This window comes from Equus caballus, chromosome 4, assembly GCF_041296265.1.
Source record: "Equus caballus isolate H_3958 breed thoroughbred chromosome 4, TB-T2T, whole genome shotgun sequence".
Taxonomy (NCBI): Eukaryota; Metazoa; Chordata; class Mammalia; order Perissodactyla; family Equidae; genus Equus; species Equus caballus.
Genome location: NC_091687.1, coordinates 65,574,470 through 65,599,795, shown reverse-complemented (window position 1 = coordinate 65,599,795; position 25,326 = coordinate 65,574,470). Strand labels below are relative to the sequence as shown.

Genomic DNA, 25,326 nt, shown 5'->3' with positions numbered 1-25,326 from the left:
TGCTGCCCAACGGCGGGGCACCGGGCCAGGGCAGAGCGGAACCCCCCCCCCCAACCAGGGAGAGTCCTAAACCTCCCTGGATTCCTTCCACGTCCAACGTGGCCAATCATGTAGGCCCCAGGAACTCAGGGACAGAGGGCACAGAGGGGACGGCAGGTGGTGTTAAGGGAGAGGAAAGCACTTTGTCTACACTGGCAGGCCTCTGCCTTCTCCTGCAGAGCCCAGGCCACCAGTGAGCGCCGGGGAGAAGGAGAGGAGGCCCCGTCCCCACCAAGCACACAACTGCAGAGGTGGTCCGTGCAGACTCAAGGGTTTAGGTCATTGTAGGGCCTGAATTTCTTCAACTGACATTTCATTCCAAGGCAAAGATGACCCCCAACTGATGTTCCCATCAACTACCCTCAACAGACCGCAGGAAAATAGTTTACTTTTTGACCAACACCGTCGACACAAGAATGAAACCAGGGCTCACGGTAAGCCCGGGGATTCCGCGTGCCTGGCCAAGGTTGCTGTGGAATTTCGGGCTGAATGCTTCCAGAGCCCACCCAGGGTCTGATGCTCAGGGCCCTGCTGCTTCTCACGGGCCACGTGGCCACATTCCTGGGCTTCCTCCTGACACCAGCACATCAGGAAAGGAGCCACTATCATTCCTTTCTTTGTCTTTGGAACCCACAAGTCAGCTTCCCATACGTGGGGGTAGGGGTGTCACCCAGAGAGGGCGTCTGGGGACGGGGCCACACCAGGTGGCCCAGGAGCAACAGGATAGCACCCCTAAACATTTAATCCTGCAGGAAGGGCACCATGAAACTTGAGTCCTGCCTTAAAATTCCAGTCTCCACCCACCCTGCAAATCCATTGGCCTAGTACTGTCTGAGTCCCCTTAGGCCAGTCTCTGTTCCCGGTTCTGGGCCTACATGATGAATGAGGCCTCATCCAGACCTTCCAAGAATCTTTGCCAGGGGGCCACCACGAAAAAAGCTCCTGCTACCCCCTCAGGACAACACTTTCCAGGGACTCAACCACAGAACAGTGTCTCCTCTGAAAACATGACAATCAAGACTCAGATGATTCAGTGGCAGGCTGGGGCGAGAACACAGGGCCCATGCACCCCTGCCAGTGCTGCCCCAAGACACAGTCACCCTATCCCATGTCCAGCTTCACCTGGGGATCCAGTCCTTTCCGAGACCCTGGATGCAGTGAGAGAGGAGGTAGAGGGACCAACACACTAGCAAACAGACTGAGTGAGGCCTGTTATGGGTTAAACTGTGTACCTCAAAAAGATATGCTGAAGTCCTCGTTCCCAGTACCTCAGAATGTGACCTCATTTGGAAATAGGGTTGTTGTAGATGTAACTAGTTAAGTTGAGGTTAGTGGAGTAGGGTGAACCCTAATCCAACATGACTGACATCCTTCTAAGAAAAGGAGACGACACACAGGGAGAAGATAGCCACTTGACGATGGAGGCAGAGACTGGGGTGGTGCACCTGCAAGCCCTGGAACACCCAAGATTGCCGGAAAGCACCAAAAGCTAGACGAGACGAGGCAGGACTCTGCCTGTGGGTTTCAGAGGGAGCACTGCCCTGCCAACACCTTGGTTTTGGACTTCCGCTATGAGAACATCTGCTCCAGTACTATGAGACAACACACTTCTGTTGTTTCAAGACAGCCAGTTTGTGGTGCTTTGTTGAGACAGCTCTAGGAACAAATACAAGGCCCAAGACCCAGGTCCCCGTTCCTGGAGAAGATGCCCCAACACACACATACACACATACACACACACACACACAAAGAGGACAGCTGCAGCCACTCAAACCCACAATCACACTATAAATTCCTTCCAGACAACCTTTCCCACAACACAGTACCAGCCGGCTTTGGGTATGAATTACTCAAGAGCAGTGAAGCTGCACTTCTCCCCAAACCCTCTGTGATTGACACTGGACCCGAATTCCGCCCGGCTCTGGGGACTGGAGTTGGCCTTTCCTTCCCCCGCCCTCCTTCTCGTTGGTCCCAGGGAGCCGGTCTCCTTGTCTCTGGGGACCTGCTCTCCTGGTACCTGGCACACGTTGTAGTGCTCAAAGAGAGACAAGAAGCCAATGTCGCTGCGCGCAGCAATGCCTTTGAGGAGTGTGATGTTCCCGTTTCCAGAATCCAGCTCAATCACGTCGTTGAAAACATTGGACACGGCTTTCCCGGTCAGGAGCAGATTGACAAGTTCCTGTTGATGAGAGAAAGGGAAAAGCTTGTCAAGGGGAGATCAGGAACAAGAGAAAAAGGGTGGAGAAGGAAGGAAAGCGGGGGCGGGGGGGGAGACCGAAATCAGAGGGGCTGTGACTTCACCGTCCCCACGGTCCTCAGGGGAGGCTGCCCACTCTTCTCATCAAAGCGACTCCAGGCACTCATCAGTCTTTATTCCCCAAGCATTCATTGAGCACCAACTGTACACAGGAACCTGTCCTAAGCCCTGGGCTCCAGAGGGTGGCGGGGAGGGGGCCCTGCTGGAGGGAAAGAATGGCTCCTGACCTCAGGCGTCCAGGTCCAGAGTGGGGAAAAATGTGTGCACGGGGCATTCGGGGCCCAGGCGGACACGAGACCGCATGCCTGAGTCAGAGGCGCTTTGTGGAGAAGCGACATTTGGGTGGGTCTCAAAGGAGGGTATTTTTTTTCATAGCCTTTTGTATTTTGAGACAATTTCAGACTCAAAAGAAGAAGTAAAAATAGTACAGAGAGTTCCTGTGTACCCTTCACCCAGCTTCCCCCAATAACATCTTACATAACCGGGGCACATTCTCAACACCAGGAAACTGACAGTGGTGCAATACCAATAACTCAATTCCAGGCCTTATTCGGACTTCACCGGTGACGGTGGGGTCTCTAGGTGCGGAGGGAGAGTAGAGGACAGCAGAAGCAGAGAGGTGGAGGCAGAGAAGCCCAAGGCCGGGTTCTAGCTCTGTCTCTGCCCTCGACGGCTACATGGCATCGGGCAGCAGCTGCGTGACTCGAGATGCACACCTGAGAGTGCAACAGGCTGCCATCCCCAGAATCACGTGGTGACATGTGGAACATGGTTTCTCTGACCGTCTCCTTCAGCCAGTGCCTCCTGCATTGGGGTGGCTGGAAGGGCCCTCCCTTATACAAGCCATCTAGGGGTCCAAACTCCTGTTAGGAATGGGGAAACTGAGGCTCACAGATGAAAAAGGATGGCCCAAGCCACACAGCTGGTTAGTGACTGAGCTGGACTTCCACCCACATTTTCCAGCTCCCTGTCTGGTGTCCCTTCCCTCTCCCCTCACTTGTTACCCTCCAGGTACCACCTGGCTGGCCAAAGATTCGAGATGAAGGATGGCCGCTGCTCCGCTAGGTGCCCGCTGCTCCGCTGAGGAAGGATGCAAGCGAGCACTGCGTTGGCACATGGGCAGGCAGGACCCTCTATTTAACACAACTTCTGCCAGGGCTGGCACATGTGGGAGGCCAGCAGGCAGGACTCTCCCCCACAGCACGTAACAGCCCTTTCTCTGTAGGGCAGAGGTCATAGAAGTGTTTTCCCCTGAATTGTGAGAACAACGCCTGGAGTCAATAAATACCTCCGTCAGCACCAAGACCCCTGCTCCAGTGACAGTAAAAGAAGCCTCCTCTAATGGACACAGAGGGAACCCCATTGGAGGGAGATACCGAAGGGGCCTCATTGTGTCCTTGCAGAGGAAACGAGAAAGAATTTGGAGGAAATGCCTGCTCTGAGATGCTGTACCTCAGCGGTAGTGGCTGCTAAGAAAGGCCCGGCCTTTCTCGGATGCGTTTGAGTTTTCCCATCTAGGTTTCAAGGGGAGAAAAAGGCTCCAGCTCCCCATCTGCGGTATGTCTCAAACCCTCCTCAGAGAGGGAAGCCTTCTTGCAACGGGGGAGAAGGGGCGACGGGCTGCTCCCTGCCCCTAGACTCAAAGTCAACATCGTGGCAAAGCTCAGTGGTCATCTAGGCCCTTGCTTCTCAAAGTGTGGTCCATGGACCAGCAGCATCACCCTCCTTGGGGACCCTGTTAGAAATTCAGAATCTCATGTGCCAGCCTGGACCCACTGAATCTGAGCCCGCTTGTCAACCAGACCCCTGGGGGGTTCATGTGCACAATGAAGTTTGAGAAGCAGAGGTCTAGTCCAAACATCTCATTCCACAGGGAAGAAAACGAGTCTTGGGAAGAGGAAGAACCTCACCCCAGCTCATTCTGCAAGTGAAACAGCCAACCCAGCTCAGAAGCCGGACCCAGACTCTGGCCTGGCACCCTCTGCACACACTTGACTGCCCATCCCTGGACCACACTGCTCTCTGCCTGCTGAGGGGGAAGCTCCTGCAGGGAAGACAGCATCAGAGTGGGAGATGAGCCACAGGTGGCCAGAAAGGCAGCCACTCACCCTGAGGCCTTCCTCTAGGAAGGTGGGCAGCAGCCAACCCCACAGTCCCTTGGGTGCCCTGGACAAACCAAGCTGGCCCCTGCAGGTGCTCAGTATGTATTTAGAGCTGGCACAAGTGAGCCAGGACCCCCAGGACAATTCGGTGCTCAGCTGGGCCCAGCACACTGAGCAGCTCTGCCCAGCCTGTCTGTGCTACACCTGCTGCCCCTGTATGTTGCCCCCGTATACATTGAAGGTCAGATTTAACTGTGGCCCGGTGGCCACTCTGGGAGGCCTTGCTGTGCGAGAAAGGTACAGACAGAAGCCAGGTGGGACGTTCAGCTCCCAGTCCCGATGCTCACTGATCTTGGACAGATCCCTTCCCTGGTATCACAAGGTGATTGGGAGCATCTATGAACAGCAATTGTGCTAAGGGTTCCCCTGCCGCCCCATGAGGCCCCTTGAGGGCCCCTTTGTGAAGATGCAGAGGGGAGGGTGGTGTAAAGACAATGCCCTGTGCAAACACAAAGGGTGCCAAGGCTGTCATCTCCCCAGCTGGACCCAGGGCCGCAGCCTGTGCCCAGGTTCTGGGCTGGGCAGTGCCTGGGCCTGCCACTGGTCCTTTTGCAGCCCGTGCAGCACCAAGCTAGCAGAGTGGGCACAGCAAGCTCTCCAGACACGGAAGCTAACCTGAGTTCCTTTTCTAGGTGCCCACGACGGTAAAGCCCAGCAGAGGCCGGCATGTGAAAGCTGCATGGAGAGGGCTGGCAGGTGCAAAGAAAGAAGAGAAGAGGCAGAGAAAGAAGCGCCTGGCTGCCCCGGGCCCCACTGTGCCCCCTGACCTGTGTGCAGTATCCGTGTGCTCCAATCAGGTGGCTGGTGGGGACATCGAAGTCCTGGCGGACGCTGGAAAACACAGAAGAAGCGGTGTTAGCACGTCTCCACCTGACTCGAGCTGCCTGAGCAACCTCACTGGGTGACCAAGGCTCCCCTTGAGCTCCAGGTTGAGCTCCAGCACTGCAGATTTGGTGAGAATATGAGCGCTCTGGGTTCTGCATCCTCCCTTGTGGCTGGAGCCCGGGGCTCCCCGAGTCTCGCCCACTCTGCTCTGGGCAATGGCCTCCACTCCAACTTGGGGACAGAACCGTGACGCAGCAGAAAGGCCCCTGGGTTTGGAATCCAGCATCCTGCATTCACATCCCAAGTGTCATTTATGAATGGTGGGGACTGGGACATCCACTGCCATCTCTGGGCCTCGGTCTATGAGTCTGTTAAACGGGAGGAATGGTCTAAAATAATAGCTGCCACCACTAGGCACAGACCTCATACCAGGCCCCGCACACACATTATTTCCTAAAGCCTGAGAGAACACCAGGGCTCAGAGAAGGGCTGACTTGCCCAGGGTGCTTGGCTGGTGGGCCATGGAGCTGCAGGGGACCCAGTAGCCAGTCTCAGAGGCCCGTGCTCTCCCCAGCTCAGATTACCACTGTGGCTCCACCCTCGGAATAGGGCTCCCTAAAAGGTACAAAGTGAAAAGCCCGTTTGCCAAAAGAAATCCCTCAAACCAAAAGAAACAGGTTTCTGGGGCTGTACAGTGCTGGGGACCAGAACAACTCAGGGCGTTGTACCAGCAACGGTCCTGTCACATGTGAAGTTGGCACCAGGAGGCAAACCTCTCCCCACCGCATCTCAAAACCCTCCTACCGTCTAGAAAGCCCACCATTAGGACGCTGTTCCTTTTACCGACCCAAAGTGAATCCCTCGGGAGACTAAGCGTTATTGCTGAACGGAGCCATCGGACAAGTAAACAGGAAAGAAGCTCCTATCTACGGACACACACAGAGGATGGGAATGACAGCTTGCCAGCCTCCCAGGAAGGTGAGACTTACTATATTTTATAGACGTGAAAGATGTTCAGAGAGGTGACGCCAGGGGGGCCATGTGAAGCCAGAGACTGGCTCCCTCTGCCACTGCACATGGCCTTGGGGACACACCGCCCACCAGTCCCGTGCCCGAGGCCTGGCCTGCAGCCTTCATCCCCACCCCAGAGAGCACCGAGATGCAGCCCAGAGGGAGGAAGGGCTCAGCAACCACGATGTTTGTTTTTCCTTTTAGTGGAAGAGAAGAGAAACCTGGTCTCAATTTTATGCTTTAAATCTAAGATCTGCCATAAGTTTGCAAACCTAAAACACACACCCTGGCCACTGTGTCCTTTCCAAATGAGTTTAGAAACTCCGGTCCCAGGACCTCTGCAGGAAAAATGCTTTCTTGTGGTTTTTAATAACCATGGCCAGATGGGGACGGTTTGTGGTTCACACAGAGAAGACGGGCTGGGATTGGCACAGCAGGGCCCAGCTGAGAACCAAGGCGGCCAGGGGTCGCCTTGGAGGCTGGCCCACCAGAGACAGCCCAGCAGGCCTGGGAATGAGCGGGCTGGGGCACGAACGGCCGAAGGCAGCGCTTCACTGGCAGGAGCTCAGGCAGAAGAATTAATGGAAACGCTGTCTGAGGCATAGACAGGCATCTTCTGGAAAGAAGAAAATAACCTCAAAGGAGCCCTGCGAGGGCTGATAAGCATCGCTGGCCCCGAGCCTGCCCGCAGCTTTCAGAAGGAGTCTGATCTTCGTAATCTCACATTCTCGTGTTCGCCCAGCGGGTTTGAGCGCCTGCGTCAGCTGAGGGCAGGGGGACGGTCAGAGGGGACAATGGGAGGAAATGGTAATTGCATCCTTAGGTGCAAACACGGTTGGAAATTCAGCAGCGGGCTCCGAGTTAAAAAGGAGAAACATCTGTATTTCACATCAGGGCATTCAGGAGATGCCAAGGCGCGGCTTATGGCTTACGAGATTTACAACTTTGGCAAATCTAGATGCGCAGACCTCGTCTAGGGGGATTCCCCGGAGAGCGGGGTGTCAGGAGGCCTTGAGCAAAGGAACAGGCTGTGCTCTGCCTGCAGGGAAGACAATTCACGTGGCAGGGCCCCCACCAGGCCCGGGTTCTAGCCCCAGCTTGCTACGTGGCCACAAAGCTCTCCTCTCTGAGCCTCAGTCTCCCCTTTTGCAACATAAGGGGCTTGTGCAAAGACGAGTGATGCTATGGGCTGAATTGTGCCCTCCAGAAGTCCTATGTTGAGGCCCTAACCCCCGTACCTCAGAATGTGAGTACAGTCGGAGACAGGGCTTTTAACTTGGTGATTAAGTTTAATGAGGCCGTTAGGCTGGGCCCTCATCCAATCTGACTAGTGTCCTTATAAGAAGAGGAGATCAGGACACACAGAGGCACACGGGGGATGCGTGCACACAGAGGAAGGACCCTGTGAGGACACAGTGAGAAGGCGTCTGTGTGCAAACCGAGGAGAGACGCCTCAGAAGAGACCAACCCTGCCAGCACCTTGATCTTGGGCTTCCACACTCCAGAACCGTGAGACAATTAATTTCTGTTGCTTAAGCCCCCTGGCTTAAGACCCAGGCTGTGGTACTTTGTCACAGCAGCCCTAGCAGACGAATACAAGCCAGCTCCAACATCTTTTTAGACTCAGAGCCCTTTCTTCAAATGAAACCTTACATGCAGAAGCCCAACATATGAAATATAAAGGCAGAGCTGCTCCGGCTGAAGATGGTGCAGGTCCTGGGCCCATCCTTTTCCCCCTCCACCAGGCCCTGCGGCCCCTCTGGGGAACCCCTGGGTCTCCAAGGTCATGCAGTGTCCTGGGAGCAGGGGCTGAATCTGTGGAGGGGTTGCCTGAGCTCTGAGGTTCCTAGACTTTTCCGGGCTTCTGAGCTATAAGCTGTGATGGGCCCTTCCCTGGGACTGATAACCACTCCTGTCCAAAAGTTAGGTTGTCCCTTCCATGGTCCTCCTGGGGGCTAGACACAAGTAGGCCCCAGGAAAATGCTGGACAGCCTGAGGAACCAGGCACCAGGCTGAGTGACAGGAGGCAGGAGGAGCCAGGGCCTGAGGAAGCATGCCCTCCTGAGGCTGTCCTGCACCAAGACCCCTTCAGGGAGCAGGAGCTTGCCTGGATTCTGGGTTCTAAGAAGCACAGAGTGGAGGGAGCCTGAATGCATTTGCTCAGGGCATGGAAACTTACCAGGAGGGGCTTGGCCTTGGCTGCCCTGCCACCACCCTCTTCAGCATTCTGGGAGCAAAGGGCCAGAACCTGGACCAACAGACTAGGGTGACAGCCCAGCCTCAGGGATGTCCAGTTCACTCACCGACAGAGGAGAGGGGCCTGAGAGACTGGAACTGCTCCTCCCAGCTCTGACCCCATCAGGAGGTCCTAGGGACACTGCAGTGACTAAGAAACAGGAGAAAGAGGATGCCAGGGTTGGCAGAGCCCTCAGGGCTCAGCATTTCCCAGACTGGAAAAAGGATGGCCAGAGAAAGAACACAACTGGCCCAGGATAGTGACAGATGCCAGCCCAAATGCAGTGCCCAAAGCCTAGCACTCCACTGCCTCTCTCCAGTCCGCCCTTCGTCACACGTCCCTGAGGGGGAGAGGCTCTGCCGCTGAGCAGCTGACAAGCATGAGCCTCAAACCTGCAGCTTCAGACACTTGCAAGTACATCGTCCTCTCTAAAGCCTTGTGAGGCCAGGACGGCAAGAACCGCCATCTCCATTTCACTGATGGGGAAACTGAGGCCCAGAAAGGAGAAGGACTTGCAGTCTGTGGTCACACAGAGAGTCAGTGGGCCAGGACTGTGTCCCCATCACCAACATCACAGTGTCTACTATGGCCAGCTCCAGGCAGGCCCCAGAGCCCTGAAGCCCCACTCCTGGTCCCCACCCTCCCTGGCTGGGTGCAGCTTGTCCCTTTACCCTAAAACCATTCCCACAGGCATCGGAACATCTGAATGAAAGAACCTGAACAACTCACTTGAACAATGAATCTGGGCATTTTCTCCAGAAGTTTCTGAATAAGAAAGAAAATATGTCCAAGTGGCCCAGCGACATGGTTCCAATCTATGGTCACAGCCATTCACCTAAAATCAATGTCCACAAGGCAGGGCAGTGGCCAGCTTGGCCTCAGACTAGCTAAGTGACCTCCGCCAAGTCCCTGCCTCTCTTTCAGCCTGATTGGTCATTTATAAAACCAGAGGACTGGAACAAGGGGCCTCCGGGAACCTTCTGGGATGTGAACAAGTGTACCTGGTCCACGACGCTGATATTTAAAACATCACCCCTAAAACAGGTAGTAATTAACCTGGGAGGACCCGACCAGCCATCTCCCCTCCACCTGACCTCTGGGGTACCAGGCCCCCGGGCCACCACCACATCCCGCGGGGCCAGCTCCTGCCCGTCTCTCCCAGTTGGCCCCTCCCCAGGGACTGCACCACCCACCACCTGCAGTGGCCTCCAGAGACCACAACCTTTCGTTTGGTGGGACTTCTATTGACTTTTGAGGGCGACATCAATAGAGCAAAGGGCAAGCTGTGCAACAACTAAGAGAACCTGGGCTGGGAAGTCAGGGAGCCCTGGATTCAAATCCACTGTTGTTCCCCTCCGAGCCTCAGTTTCCCCACTTGCAATACGGTATGCTAATGTCTCCTTCTGGTACGGATGGCTGTAAGAACTGAATGAGAGGAGCTATATAAAGCATTTGGGATTCAATAAACATCGCTTCCTTTTTCCTACGATAGCAACAATAACAACAACATCAAAAAACAATGAGATCATGATTCCTGCAACCCCAAACATTCGTTTCACAGCCAACAACCCAGAATAAACAGAGGCCTCCAAGCGGTTGAAACGCAGCCATGAATATATGAAAAGAATTTGGAGAGAGCGGATATTGACTTTTTTCCCAGGAAGGCCAAGAAGGAGTGGACAATGAGTTAGAACACCTGGGTGTCAGGCCCCCTCTGACACCTGCGCTGTGTGACCTTCATCAAACTGCTTGCCATCTCTGAGTCTCAGGTATATCATCCTCTGATGGTGACAACAATTATCACCACAAAGGGTTGTTGCAATAAGGGCCGAGGCCATAAAAAGGCCTTGCAAACTGCAAACAGGCCCACAGGTTGGAGGGAACAGCTATGATTTCCAGGGGCCTGGAGAGGAAGGAGCTAGATGGGGGCCCATGAGGCGGGGCAAGGTGTGTGGAGGAGAGAGAGGGACCTGCCTGGAGGAAGGAAGAGAAACTAGAGATGTCCAAGCCCTTTCCGAGCTGCCTTCCCCCTCACCACCCACCAGTCCTCTCCCCACGTGCCAGCACCTTCCTCCCCAACCAGACCTCGTGTGATTACTCCCTGCAAACCCCACCACTGGCCTGTGCCTACTCTGTCCTTGCCGCCTGCCAAAACCCTTCCCACGTACCCCTCCGAGCCCTGCCGAATCTCGCCTCCTCCATCCGACATGCCACATCTCTCCTGGACGTCCTTTCCTAAGAGCACCACCAACTGCTCTTCGTGCATCTGCCGGGCCCCTCCTTGCAGTAAGGACGTTAGGGCCAGGGACATGTTGTGTCCGTCTGGCCCCCTGGTACCCAGAACTGAGCTCTAACCCTGCAGGTACATGGCAAATGGGCTCTAAATTATGTGAGCCTGCCCACACTCATCCCAGTGTGGAGGCTGCAAGGAAGGCCTGGTGGGGCGGCTTCCAGAAGCTGGATCCCAGGAGGGGTGCAGAGGCAGACGGAAGGAAGCTTCCCACCCAAGCAGCGGGGGCTGGCCTGGAGCAGAAGATTCCTCCACGAGGTTAACTGCCTCTCCCTCCTCCCAAGGCCTGTCCTCTTTATCTGGGCGTCCAAGGCCTTCGTGGAACAAGGAGGTGCAGCCCTTGGGTGAATGGGTCAGGGTGCTAGGTGCATAGAGGCTCAGGAGGCCCTTCCAGCACTGCCATTAACCCGGGTGTGGCCTGGGCTTGGTGGCTCTTCTCTGCTGTGGGAGGTGGCCCCCCAAACCCGTCCTCAGGCTCAGTGTCCATGGGCAGACCCACTGCCCTCAGCCACGCCCCATTGGTGCTCCCTGGCCATGACCTGCCACCTCAGCAGCCTGGCACCAGGCTTGCTTTGGCCCAGACCATGCCAGCTGAAATTAAACGGAGAGGGAGGCAGGGGGACAAGCAGCTGGTTTGCTATGGACCTCCCCGGGGGTCTTGTCTTCCACTTCTCCCTCTAAGTTGGAAGATACAGCCAAACAGCGCCTGTCACTCCTCGCCCAGCCCAAAGAGGGCAAGCAGGAACAGGGTCTTAGACTGGGAGCCAGCAGACTTGGGTGATGGTGTCAGCTATGCCACCAACCTGCCCTTAACTTCTCGGAGCCTCGGTCCCTACCTCTGTAAAATGGGATGATGGCCCCAGGCTCTGAACCTGCCCCTTGGGTTGCCATAAGCCCCAAAGTGCAGGGTGTCAGTGAGGGAGCCTGCCTCCCCGCTCCAGCACCTGCCTTCCACAGGGTGAGGGGGCCTCACGGGACCCCAGAGGGAGCCAGTCAGAGATCTACCGGACAGGCCCCTGGTCACTGCACAGGAGCTGGGGGACACGGGAGCTGGGGGCTCCCAGAAAAGAAGGCAGGGAGGGGAATGAGGTCAGTTGAAGAAGGAGGGTCTGGGTGGAGCGTCTGCTGTTTCCAGTGACAAAGGTAGCCGCAGGCCCTTTGGGTCTGCCACCACCCGCACCCTGGTCCCTTCAGACGTATTTGCTGAGAGAGCTCAGCAGCATGGCCTCCAGCCTACTCTGAATGGAGGCTGAAGTTGGCTGGAGTTGCTTGAGGAAGTTCCTCTCGTCCTGTTTCCCAGCTAAAGTCGAAAGATCTTGGCATGTCGGGCGGGAAGGCCCTGCGCCCTCCTGTCTGGTCTCTCGTGTTCCACAGGGAGGACCCAGGTGAGAGAGGCTGCGGGCTTTGTTCAGGCTGCAAAGCAGCTGCTGTCCGTGTGGACTCGGGGCGCCCAGTCTGGGTGGTTCTGTGTGCATCTCGTTATCCTGGGCTGCAAGAGGTGACGCGGGTGCAACAGGAGGGTGGAGGAGAGCACTGACGCGTATCCCATCTGTCCCCCCACCCCCATCAGGGCAGCACAGCTGGGACCTGGGACTCTCAACAAGAACAGCCCCCCACTCAAATCCATACGCTGCAAACCACAGGCCCAGCCAGCTTCCCTGAGGTGGGCTCTGGTCAGGGAGCTCTGCCAGAACAAGAAGCTTTGTCAGTGCATTTCTTCATCTCTGAGAGGAGCCTGTGGGGCCTCTGTCAAGGCCCAGATCTGACCCACCCTAAACTCACAGCTGCTCTCCTGTTCCTTGATGCATCCCAAACTTCCAGTTCCTGATTATAGGCACCCCCCTTTCCCAGCCTGTGTGGTAGACCTTGTGGGTCCTCACTGCCTTCTGAGTGTTCACATGCCCCATGATGGGGGCAGCCCAGGCCTGGCCACCGTGAGGCATCAGGAGCAGGCTGAGGAGTGCTGGAGCAAGGGCTCCCTCTCCACCGGGATCTCCATGCAGGAGGGCCCTCCTGAGAACATGGCTAAGACAAGGAAAGAAGAGTGAAGACACAGAAGGAGGGACAACAAGTCCCAAAGGCACTGTCTGGGTTCCTGGAGCTAGCCACTCTGAAAGCCCTGGGATGAGTTGATTAATAGTGTTGTTTTCTACTCACACTGGCTAAGAACGGACTATCTGTCGCTTGCCTTTGCATTACTAACACTCATGGTTGGCTTTCATTTCAGGGCTATTTCCACAAAGAAATAAACTGAGTGCTTGTTGTTTTTACTCTCTTGGAGAGAGACACAGAGAGTGACAGGGCCAGCATGGTGTGGGTGCTGCCCCTCGCCCTCAGTGCCTGGCTAGCGCTATTCAGAAACTACTTCAGCAAATGGCAAACCACTGCCGACAGTGGACTTTCAAGATTGCCTTTGGGCAGCCAAAGTCGCGCTGTAATGAATGCCAAGGGTCCCCTGCATGCAAAGGTTTGCTTCACAAGCTGTCGCCCCCCACTGCCCAGGCCTGAGCTCCCAGGTGGGCATTACCCAAGCCCTCCCCTGTGCAGGCCCCGGCTCAGCGCCGGCTCCCTGGGGGCTGGAGCACCCCTGCACAGCGCGGCGCAGGCCTGGCTCGGAGCTGGCCCTCACCCCAGGTGCTGAGCATCTCTGGGGTTGTGAGAGCATGCTGGGGAAGGTTCTAGGTCGTGTGACTGGGAAAGCAGTGGAGCTGGGAGAGCATGAAAGCTTGTATGAGATTTACTGTAAGCAACTCGAGATCTTAGGAAAGAAAATAGGTAGATGGCTGGAAATCAAGTGGAGAAGAATAAAACCTTCTCAAAGCTTTGCAGTCGGCCCAGGGTAAACCAAACTCAACGGCTAGCTTCGCTCCTGTTCTTTCGGCCTCTGAGGGTGAAGTGGCCAGGCTGTGCTCTGCTGCGTTTGCATCTGCCGGTGGTTCCCTCCCCCTGGCTGCATTGGGCTTGGGAACAGCCGATGGACAGGAAGCACTGACTTTGGTGCAAGGGTTGCCCATGAGCCTCAGGCATGAGTCTGAGAGCCCTAGCTAGGGGGGACGGACGGCCATGCCCTCAGCCACACACACACGCATACACACACACACACACAATCAAGTCGCCCTTTGCACAATCTTGGACACAGCCAACAATACCCACATCATCTCAGCCAGCCCCGCAGCCTCGCTGACTCTCACCCATGCACACACCATCACGAATGCACCCAGACACACACTGTTTGTAAAGGACCGGGGAGGTTTCCCAGCCCCCCACTCCGCTTCTCCCTGGCTGAACAGCCTAAGATTTGAGAGCCTCTGCTCTCTCTCTGGGCTACCAGGACACATTTCCAACTGCCCAAAGCAGTGACAGATCACCCCAAAACGGCAATGGGATGGCACAGCTGAATCTGAACCCAGAGCAGGAAACCCTGGGCATCGTCCGCTCCTGCGGATTCTCAGCTGTGTTTGCAGAGCCAGGCCTTCTCCAAGGAGGGGTCTCCAGGACGGGGCGGGGAGATGCGGAGGGGGAGCTGGGCTCTCTGCTTCCCAATCCCGCTGCTCTACTCCCAGCGGTCCTGCTGCATCTGCTTTATATAGTGAGCTTCCGGATACGGTTTATTTGGAAAAAATCAGATTTCGTTTCACTACAAAAAGAGTTTAAAAGCACTGGTCTGACCCCCTCCTGTTAGAGATAAACAGCTGAAGACACAGGTTGAGTCCGCCACACAGCTTGCTGGCAGCAGAGATGGGGACCCAGGTGTCCTGAAACTACATTGTAGCCACCAGGTGGGAGGCTGTCGTGTGACCTGTCACACTGGGCTGCCCTGGACAAGCCTCTCAGCTCAGGCTGACAAATGGTGCCTGTGTTGGTGACATTGGCCCCCAGATGCCCAAATGTCCATAAAGAAAGGCCTTTGAGAGTTGCCTACCCCAGAGAGAGGCCGGGATGAGGCGCGTTTTCACAGTCCCAGGACCATTATCACTGCCAAGCGAATCACAACAAACCCTCAGCCCGGCCTGGCATCCCACCCGAGGATGGCGATCGGAGGCTCCGGGAGCCGAGGGAAGCAACACCGGAGCGCAGCATGACTGGCAGGGAGAGGGAGCAGACCGTCCTGCAGCTCCCCTTCCAAAGGCAAGGCGAGAAAACGGCTCCTTCAAGGAGTCCCCAGAAACGCCAGGAATGCTAACACGTTCTCCTAAATAATTTCAGCGTGACTCTCACAGGGTCCAGGCAGCATCTCAACAGGCTGTTCCTGTCCTTGCTGTCAGGTCTGTCCTTCCTCCTCACAGGTGCCACCCCTTACAGGAAGCCCCGCCAGACCACGTAGACAACAGGTCAACTCCACTGCAATGCTCAGGTCCCGGCAGCCCCATGCGAGCATGGAGGGTCAGGCAGCCAGCCTGGGCCTGCCTGGGTCAGGAGAGTGTGCGGGTCCGGAGAGGCCCCCAGAGGCGGCACAGGCTGCCCCAGGCCTGCACCATTCCTCACCTGAAGTCCTCAGTCTAACTAGAAGTTTCCTTGAAGCTCAAAGAGTAAGAGTGAGTTGGCGTCTTCGCAAGCACACCTCTGGGCGGCTCACTCCCAGGACAGGGATTGGCCCTGCCGCTGTCCTTTCTCCTGTCTCCTCCGAGCAAGGGCACGCAGTGCCCCCAGGCTGCTCAAGACGTGCCTGCCAAGGGGAAGCGCTGCCACAGGTGGACACATCTCCAACTGCAGGACGCCCCTGTGGCCCTGTCTCCACCACAGGGCACCAAGCCAAGACTGAGGGCATGACAAGACAGGACGGAACACAAGAGGTGTGTGAGCACAGCTGGATGAGATTGGACCAGCAGCGGCCATCATCCGAGGCTGGCCGCCCAGCGTGAGCCGCGCTGAGCACACGACATGTATTTCTTCATTTGATCTACGAGGCAGGGATTCCAATCCCCACTTCACAGAGCAAGAAACTCAGGACCAAAGGAGGATGGAGACAGGAAACTGAGTCGGTTTTACTGCCAAGTTCGGGTCGTTAAACCGCAAACCCCAAGAGCCCTCCCTGGGGCCAGGCTGCCTGGTCAGAGCTGTGTGACCTGGGGCGGGCCACTCACCTCTCACAGTCTCCCTTCCTCATCTGAGAGCCAGGGATGGGGACAGTCATCACAGCAGTGCCACCTAACAGGGCAGCTGTGGCGATGAAAGGAGCTTCACATGTACAACATTACAGCAGAGGATCTGGCACAGGGGAAGCTTATGAGGCGCCCGCTGCTCTTGTTCTTACTGCCATGGGAATGTCCTCTGTGCAGTCTTCCTAAAGAAGGAAAGGGGGGCCATAGGAGCAAGACAAACCCCACTGGTGCCCTTCTGGGTCCAAGGCTAAAGCGGGTCTCCCCTGGTCCTCCTGGAAAGCGGGCCAGGGCTGGCCAAGGTGCCCCGGGGGGCAGGTTTTGACACCATTGCCTCCAGGGCCTGGGAAGGTTCTCAGGGGCCCCGAGGGGCATGGAGACTGTCTACACACTCTCTCCCCTGCCCTGGGAACAAGGGGAAGGAGGCGAGTCCACCAAATCGTGTGTGTCTGTGTGTCTGTGTCTATATGTGTGTGTCTCTGTGTGTGTCTGTGTATGTCTGTGTGTTTCTCTATAAGTGTGTGTCTGTGTGTCTATATGTGTGTGTCTCTGTGTGTGTCTGTGTATGTCTGTAAGTCTGTATGTGTGTCTGTCTGTGTTTATGTCTCTGTGTCTATGTGCATCTGTGCACCTGTGTGTGCGTCTCTGAGTATCTGTGTGTGTGTGTCTGTGTGTATGTCTATATGTGTGTGCCTCTGTGTGTGTGTCTGTGTGTTTGTCTCTGTGTCTATGTGCATCTGTGCACTTGTGTGTGTGTCTCTGAGTATCTGTGTGTGTTTGTGTATGTGTGTGGTGGAGGGGAGAGGGGTGACAGGGCTGTGACTTCAGGCCCATTAGCACAAGGCTGTGCAGGTCCAGCAGGGCAGCCTTCCTCACACAGATGCCCCACAGGTGCCACGGCCTGGGCAGGAACTGACCCCCGCCAGGCTTGGCTGGATGGGGAGGGGAGGGGCCAGAAGCAGCCCCCATCCTCCAGCTCTGGACAGCGTGAAGAGTGGCCTGGCTGTGGAGCCCTGCTGGCCCCCGCAGATGGGGTGGGCTGCCAGAGCCGCTCCCTACAGGCTCGGGCGTGTAAACGCGGTGCCCAGCTCCTGGGCTGGTGAGTGGGGTCTACGGCAGCTGCCACTCCAAGCAGAGTCCTAGACCCTCAGAGCCAGAGGGCCCCCTGTACAAATGAGGAAACTGAGGCTGAGAGGATCACACAGCCAGACATCACCCAGCCTGGCCATTCTGAGAGCTCAGCATCTCCTCAGCAAGCTCAGGCATCTCACCCACCCACCCGGAGATCCCCACCCAACCCCGTCAGCCCAGGGATTAGCAGATGCAGGCCTGGGGAGAAGGTGGTGCAGCTTATGGTCTCCATGCACGTGAGCCAGGCCAGGAATGAAACATATCATTATGGCAGGATTAGAAGAAAAATGCTGTTAGAAAACGCTGTGCGCACACACGCATTTAATAAGGTCAGCAGCAGTGAGCTGCAGGCAGGCCAGCAGCATGAGGCCACGGAACCCCTGCCCTCCTCCTCTCACCCAGGCCAGAGGCCACGGGAGACATGGACAGGGCCAGGCCCAGGCCTAGCTGTGGGGAGCAAGAGTTCCCGTCTCCCAGGGCCTGCCCAGCCTGGGTGTACCACCTCCCGACTTCCCGGGGCCACCGGCTTAGACTGGTTCCCAACCTCCAATGTGGAAATTCATTCCCCAGGTCCCCACACCCTCTGGGGTCTGCTCTCTGCCTGCAATGGATGGGCAATGGATCTACTTTACCAAACTATTAATGTGCTATTAATATGCTACCCTCTCTGGAGACATAATGCCCAGGTGACACATACAGTAAGAGGCAGGAAACCTCCAAGGGAACAAGCGAGCGAGTGTGATGGAGGAACTCCAGCCCTCAGGCAGCCCAGGGGCAAGGGGTGTGGGGGGAGGGCACGTCCTCCCCGCTCCCCTTGCCTCCAAGACCCCAGGCCTCCCCGCCACTCATCTCCTCTGGGCTGGCCCTACACCAGAACTTTGCAGCCTGTGGGACTGCTTTGGCCTACAGTGAATCCCCCTTCCCTGAGTTCATGGGGGCCCTCAGTCATTCCCCAGGCCTCAGCCTTAGCTGTGCATCCCCACACATGCCCGGGGGAGCCCACAGTGTACTCAACGATGCACACACTGCAGTCCCACGGGGGTGCTGCGGCACCCAGGATGGGGAAGAAGAGTTCTCTGTGGGTGGGTGTCTCTCAGATCACCCCCCGCCACCCATGCCCCAGCACACGTGAGGAGACCGAGGAGAAGGTAGGGTGTAGGCAGAATGTAACGTGTCTCCCCCACCAGCCAACCGACCATCCCCTACTCCGCTGCTTCATTCATCCTTTCAACCACGCTCACTATGCACCCACCAGGCGCCAAGCCCTGCCCGGGGCTCTGGGGAGGCGGCAGCGAAGCAGACAGACAGGCCGAGCCCCAGGAGTCGAGGGAGGAAGATACTCACAGCTCCGTGGACCTGGACAGAATGGCCGACACGGTGAGCAGGACGCATCCGTGGGGGCCCGCTTCAAACTGGGAAGAGGAGAAGGGAGTGAGCCCCCATCAGGTCTGCTCCCCGCTCCTCTCCCCTCCTCGCAGGCCACACCCTAGGGAGCAGCCTGACCCTGAGCCAGCTGCCTCCAGCCGGGTCCCAGAGGATGGCAGGTGGCCCCAATGGCAGACCCCATGCAGGTCTCACCAACCAGATGCTCTAAAGGATGGGGAGCACACCAGCCTGAGTGACCCTGGGAGCAGACACAGTGCCCACCAAGGGGCACGCACGCGACTGCTGAGTCCTGGAAGCTCACAGCAGCAGGCAGGGCAGGTGCCTTTCAAGTGCAAGTGTCTCGTGCACATCATCCCACTAAAACTCTCACAGGCTCACAGGAGAAGCACTTATTGCTGCCCTCTGCCATGCAAAGGCCCTGGGGCTCAGAAGTTGAGCGACTGGCCCGAGGTCCCCCAGCTGGTAAGAGGCCCAGTGGGATTCCTGGGGCTCCTCCTGATTGCACATTCCTTCCTTTGAGGAACTGTGCTGTGCTGAGAGCCCAGAGAGCAGGTTTGGAGCACAGTCGGGTCGGAGGGCATAGTGAGGTGAGCAAGGGCAGATCCTGTCTCTTTAAAATTTTTCATATTTTATCCATCATGGATTTTTTTGGATGGATACTTTTTAAATATTGCATTAAACTATTATTTATGCTGATTACTGAGGTTTTCCATACGCCCCTTGAATTTTGCGCCCAAGGCGAGCACCTCGCTCGTCTCCCCCTGGTCCAGACCCCAGTGTGGAGCCCAGAGCCTGGAGCCTGGCTGCCTGGGTTTAAGTCCTGGCTCTACCACTCCCACAGGGACATTTCTTAACTTCTCTGTCCCCAGTCTTCTCATCTGTCAAACAAGGACAATAATAATAGGACCCACCTACCCTCCTCAGGTTGTTGTGAAGATTAAGTGAGAGCATCCTTGTACAGCCCTTAGAACAGGGCCCAGCACCCGTGTTAGCTGTCAGTATGCTGGCTCCTCACCGCCTACCTGTTCAGCGAGCCCAGCAGGCCACAGCCTAGTGGGATGGACTATGTCACTTTCACTCCCTGGAGAAATGCCATCCCCCAACTGCAAATCAGTGTGAAGACCTTACTCATCCCTTTTTGGAGATGATACCACTTCTTGCGAACTGCTGTTAAGGATGCTGCCTATTAAAATAGCCCATGTTGAAAAAATATTTGCAAGTCATATATCTGACAAAGGCTTAATATCCATAATATATAAAGAACTCTCGCAACTCAACAACAAAACATCAAACAACCCAATCAAAAAATGGGCAGGAGACATGAACAGACATTTCTCCAAAGAAGATATACAGATGGCCAATAGGCACATGAAAAGATGCTCATCATCGCTGATCATCAGGGAAATGCAAATCAAAACTACACTGAGATATCACCTTACACCCATTAGAATGACAAAAATATCGAAAACTAATAGTAACAAATGTTGGAGAGGTTGCGGAGAAAAAGGAACCCTCGTACACTGCTGGTGGGAATGCAAACTGGTGCAGCCACTATGGAAAACAGTATGGAGATTCCTCAAAAAATTAAAAATAGAACTACCATACGATCCAGCCATCCCACTACTGGGTATTTATCCAAAGAGCTTGAAGTCAGCAATCCCAAAAGTCCTATGCACCCCAATGTTCATTGGAGCATTATTTACAATAGCCAAGACGTGGAAGCAACCTAAGTGCCCAGCAACAGATGAATGGATAAAGAAGATGTGGTATATATATACAATGGAATACTACTCAGCTGTAAAACAGAACAAAATCATTCCATTTGCAGTAACATGGATGGACCTTGAGGGAATTATGTTAAGTGAAATAAGCCAGTTAGAGAAGGATAATCTGTGTATGACTCCACTCATATGAGGAATTTAAAATTATGGACTAAGAACAGTTTAGTGGATACCAGGGGAAAGGTGGGGTGGGGGGTGGGCACAAAGGGTGAAGTGGTGCACCTACAACATGACTGACAAACATTAATGTACAACTGAAATTTCACAAGATTGTAACCTATCATTAACTCAATTAAAAAAAATAGCCCATGTTCCTTATGTGTGATCAGTTTCTTTTTGTGCATAAAACCAGGAAAAAAAAGCTCACTTTCCTAGAACAATGAGAATAATATAACTTATCATGTTTCCATGTTTGCCGTGGCTGCCGGGAAGCTCAGAGACCAAATACAGTATTCAACTGTGGTAACTATTTCAGCTCAAGCTTCTGATAAAATTATCTTTTCTTTTCCTCAAAATTATTTTCATCCAGTAATTCAATTAGTCAGTCACTCAAAAAAAAAATTACTGAGTGAAATTTCTGTGCCAAGAGGATGCTCCTTGCTAAGGCTATACTTGTGAACAAGGTGGACATGGATCCGCCTTCACGGGGAGTAACTCAGTGAAGAAAGAACAATAAGCACCTTGAAAAGGGTGAGGAAGCTCTGCTCTGATGGGAAACACACAAGAAGGGCCTTCAACAGACTTGGGGTATAGGGAGGAAGGGGTATCATGAAAGGCTTTCTGGAGGAAGTGGTGTCTAAATAGAAACCCAAGGGACATGGAGGAATCAGAAGAGAAAGGAACACTATTGCAGATAAGACAAAAGGCATGTGCAAAGGCCCAGAGGCAAGCGAGGGCAAGTTTACTATGGTTGAACACAGAAGAGCCCTGAGCTATGTCATTTTTTGTAAGCAACTTCAAATCTTTTTTTGGAAGTAGAAATGGAATGAATGAATCAACCACAAGCTTCCATCAACCTTAGCTTAATTCTGTGATCTCAGGCTAGGCACTTCACTTCTGTGGTCCTCAGTTTCCCCATTTGTAAAACAAGGTTAATGAATACCTACTTTGCATATTTCATGGGCTCCATGTCTGTAGAAGTGCTCTGATAACTGCAAAGAGTAATGCTGATGTCCCTGCACAGGGGGACATTGGCCCAGGAGGACCTGAGCCACCAGCACCCTTGTCACAGCTCCACTACACACCTGCATGTCACCCTAGGGAGTGGCAAAGCTCTCTTAGTCTCAGCTTCCTCTTCTGGACTTTCATCTCACCTTGGGGAAGTCACGGACTTGCATGTCGCCTTAGGGAAGTCACAAATCTCTCTTAGTCTCAGTTTCCCCTTCTGGAATGCCTACCTGCTTCTGCCATGGACTTGGGCCCTGTCGTGGGGCAGCCAGGCAGTTTCGAGGTCTGCCTCCCCTCTGCCGTGCCTGCAATGCATACCCACTTGCAGGACTGCAATGAAATAAGGGACACGAGCTCTTACATGAGTAAGCTCTAACTCTCTCTGTCAATGTGGAGAATTCTTGTTACTGCTTGGACCAGCATTTCCAGTCCTTGGAGCACCTTCAAGGGGGTCTCACTGCGGGCCCTGGATATGCCCCTGCACGTGGTCTGGTTAGTTGTGACTGCAGACGAGAGGGAAGGAGCCCTGGCCCTTGCAGGAACACAACTGAATGGCACCAATATTCCATTTTGTTTTAAAAAACATTTATTAAAATTATTTCATCAGATTCAAGCTGCCAAGACATGGGAGGCCACAGGGCAAGGCGCCTGCATTGAAAGGCGAGCTCAAGCAGACAACTGGGCAGGAAACCATCGTTAGGGTCTGGAAAAATGTCTGGTGCCGCTTGGGAAGAAGGGGCCATTCTCCGGTGCGGCTGGGGCCCTGGAGAGACCTCAGTCCACGAAGGACCTCCAATCGGAGGCAGGGGCAGGGGCACCCCAGCTCGCGGGGCAGGGGGCCCTCCAGACACCTCGCCCAGAGGGTGAGCGGTAATGAAAACACCGCGAGGAGTCTATTTATTCTGGGCAGAGAAGTTCGGTGTTCATTTCCAGGCCTGGCACGAGGAGCCCCACTTAGGCCCAGGCCATGAAAAATGGATTTGGTAAGAGCAGTGCTGAGGCAGCTCAATGCCTTCCAGCAAAAACATAAATTAAACTGCAGGGGGAAAACATGGCCTTCCAGAAGGAGGCGGGCCGGATATTGACTGCTTGTACCCAGGGACTAAAGTCGGGTAGGCGGGGACCTGCTCTGAGCCCAGAGGCAGGACAGAAGGAAAGCGGCTGCTTCCCCTGGTGGAGGCTCCACCCTTGACCTCTTTCACGGTCTCTATCTTGCTTGGGCTCCACCAAAACCCTGGGGGTACAGGCCCGGAGGATGGAGTCCCCATCTGACAGACAGGATACACAAGGCCTTTGCGCAGAGGGGCCACCTTGGGGCCATGAGTGGGCAGTGATGCAGCCTCAGAATCTGGGGCCTCTGAGAATCACCGCGGGCCCCTCCTTTGCCCCCTAGAAACCTCCCAGGGCACTTCCCTCTCCCGGCCTCGGTGGCTCCACGCTCTGCTTCCCCTGATGTGGGAACACAGGTGCCCCCCAGTCCCCACCTCCTGGTCAGATGGCACTCATGGACGCTATCAGGCTTTGCTCGTCTCTCAGATGCGCTGTTGTATTCTCACAGCTCTCTGGGTGGATTTAATTGTAGGGTCCTCTCTGCGTATTTAGAAAGGCTGGTACTTAGTTTGGAAAACATTCTTTCCCATGTGTTTAAGTTTCTTTTTAAGAACCACGGTTAGACTGTAAAGGGTTAGAAGTACTTAGATAACTGCTCCATCCTCCATTTTCCAGATGAGGCAACTGAGGCCCAGTGACCTACCTGAGGCCACAGGTGACCAAGAAATAGGCCAGAGGAGGTCCCCGGGCCCCTGCTCAGCAGCCCGCTCCCCAGGACACCTTGGCCTGGCCCCTCTCTGACACCAGAGCCCTCCCACACACCTCCCAGACAGGCCAGCAGAGCAGCCAGAGCAGAAGGCAGCATCCTACGTTGGGCATCCAGGCCAGGCGCTGGGCCTCTCCTTGGGCTGAGTCCACCCTGAGGCCCCAGGTCTGGGGGATCAGCACCCCAGTGACCACACACCTGCCTCCCGGGGTCTCAGGGTAGGCCCTGTCTTCCAACACGACAGCATGCCTGCTGTCAGGGCCGGGACCTCCCGCAGTCCTCGGGGAATTGTGCGGGGGAGGGTCTTCTGAGAGCAGGAGTGTCAGGCCTGGTCCCACATCCGGCAAGTTCTCTCACCCTCCAGGCTCACCACCAAATCATCTAACGCCCTCCTGAGGCCTCAAAGTCCCCACGGCCCAGAAGGCCGAAAGGAAGGCCAAGAGGAGGCACGAGAGCATGCATGCCGGCACATGGAGAGAGACGGGCTCGGCCCTCTGCTTGCCTGCACCCCTGACACACAGACGAACTGTCAGCCCTGTAGCCGGGGACTCCAGAGGCCATCAGTCTCATGGCCTCGGCTCACGCTGCACCCTCTCTCTCTAATGCTTCCCTCTCATTCCCAGTCTACAAGCAACCCATCTCATGGTTGCCCGAAATAATGATGACGATGGTGGCCACGGTTTCCACCACAACAGTGAGCAATCACTGAGAACATGGAGCAGGGCACATGGCGCCAGGCCCTCGGCACAGCACTCTGAGGTGGGCCTTTATTATCACTCGCATTTCACAGGTGAGGAAACTGAGGCACAAAGGGATTAAGTAAGTTGCCCAAGGTCACAGAGCTCCTCAGGGGTGTAACATAGAAGCAAACCAAGGCCCATGGCTCCAGAGACTGTGTTCTTTACCCCGGAAGCATTCAACTCCCTCCTCTGCAAAGCCAGCGAGGCTGCAGCCCTACCCTGAGTTCCCTCGGCCCTTTGATGGGGCTGTTCCCAGGCCCCAGCGCATTCCGCCCCATCTCACAGCCAGGAGGGGATGCACAGCTCTCCTCCAGCAGACACGGTGCTCCAGAGGCCCCACCTGGCCTGCCCTGCCTCCTGGGACACCAAACGAGGTCTCCATCAGTGGTGCTCAGACCTCCAACCCAGCCCAGGAATCGAGATTCTAGTCCCCTCTCCAGTTGGTGCTGGACCCCTCACCGGCGAAGGGTTCTTTACTTCCAGAGGGGCTGCTTCCCCTGGGACAGAGAGAAAGCTCTCAATCCACAGGCTGATGGCTGCGTCCCTTCACCAGGCCCCGCTCCAGCCCAGCCCTGCTTTCCCAGCCCCCACTGTGGCAGCACCCTTTGCCTTGTAGTCATGGCCGGCCCTCAAGGATGCGATGGCAGAGACTGGATCCCTTGCTCCCCAAGCCCACTCTTCTCCAGCCTAAATCACCCCGCTGCCCTCGGCCATGGCACCCAGGGCCAGCACCAGCTCCTTCCCAGCCTCTCCACCCCTCACCCCACCAGAAGGGGATGTGGGGGGGACAACTCCCGTTCACCAGCATCTCTTCCACAAAGAAAGTAGAAGGCTTACCAATGCACATCCCACAAAATAGATCACTGTTCATACCTGATGGATGCTCTGTTGAAGAAAAGTCACCAGCTCCTCATAGCAGGTCAAACTATGGAGTATGAGCTGGGAAGACACAAACACACAAGGTGAACAGCCCAAGTCCTGTGGGCGGTGCCCTGTCCTGGCTCAGCTTCCGCGGCCCTGGTTTCAGCAGATACAAAATCCCACTTAGGAATGTCCCTGCAGAGCGGCGACCTCAGGACCCTGTTGGGGTCTCTGGGGTTAAGTCTGTCCTGTGGCAGCACTGGGCCTACCTTTAGAGGCCCCAGGATTGGAGTCATCATGGGACTAAAGCCAAGGAGCCAGCACCGTGCGTGAGTTAGGCTATCTGAGAAGCCCCTGGAGTGGGGGGAGCAAGGGGTACGGGGCGGGTATCCCATCCAAACCGCCATCGCCAGGCCAGTTCCAAGCCCAGCAGGCAGCATCCTGAGTTCAGTGGGAAGCAGTGGTTACGAGGCTACTTCACTTTCTCAGGTGGGTCAGGAAAAAACACATTTAGAGAAAACATCC

At 55.5% G+C, this 25,326-nt stretch overlaps 1 protein-coding gene across 4 annotated transcripts in view; it reads right to left on the bottom strand.

The window, feature by feature from the left end:
* MINDY4 (MINDY lysine 48 deubiquitinase 4) overlaps positions 1-25,326 on the bottom strand; it is a 113,789-nt gene that overhangs the window by 13,212 nt on the left and 75,251 nt on the right. For all 4 annotated transcript variants that reach the window (XM_001500529.5, XM_070264768.1, XM_014739157.3 and 1 more), the window contains exons 12-15: positions 24,814-24,879; positions 18,395-18,462; positions 5,226-5,289; positions 2,057-2,218 (exon numbers count right to left, since the gene is read on the bottom strand). In XM_001500529.5, coding sequence (XP_001500579.2) covers positions 2,057-2,218; positions 5,226-5,289; positions 18,395-18,462; positions 24,814-24,879 — 360 coding nt within the window. The remainder of the gene's footprint in view (positions 1-2,056; positions 2,219-5,225; positions 5,290-18,394; positions 18,463-24,813; positions 24,880-25,326) is intronic.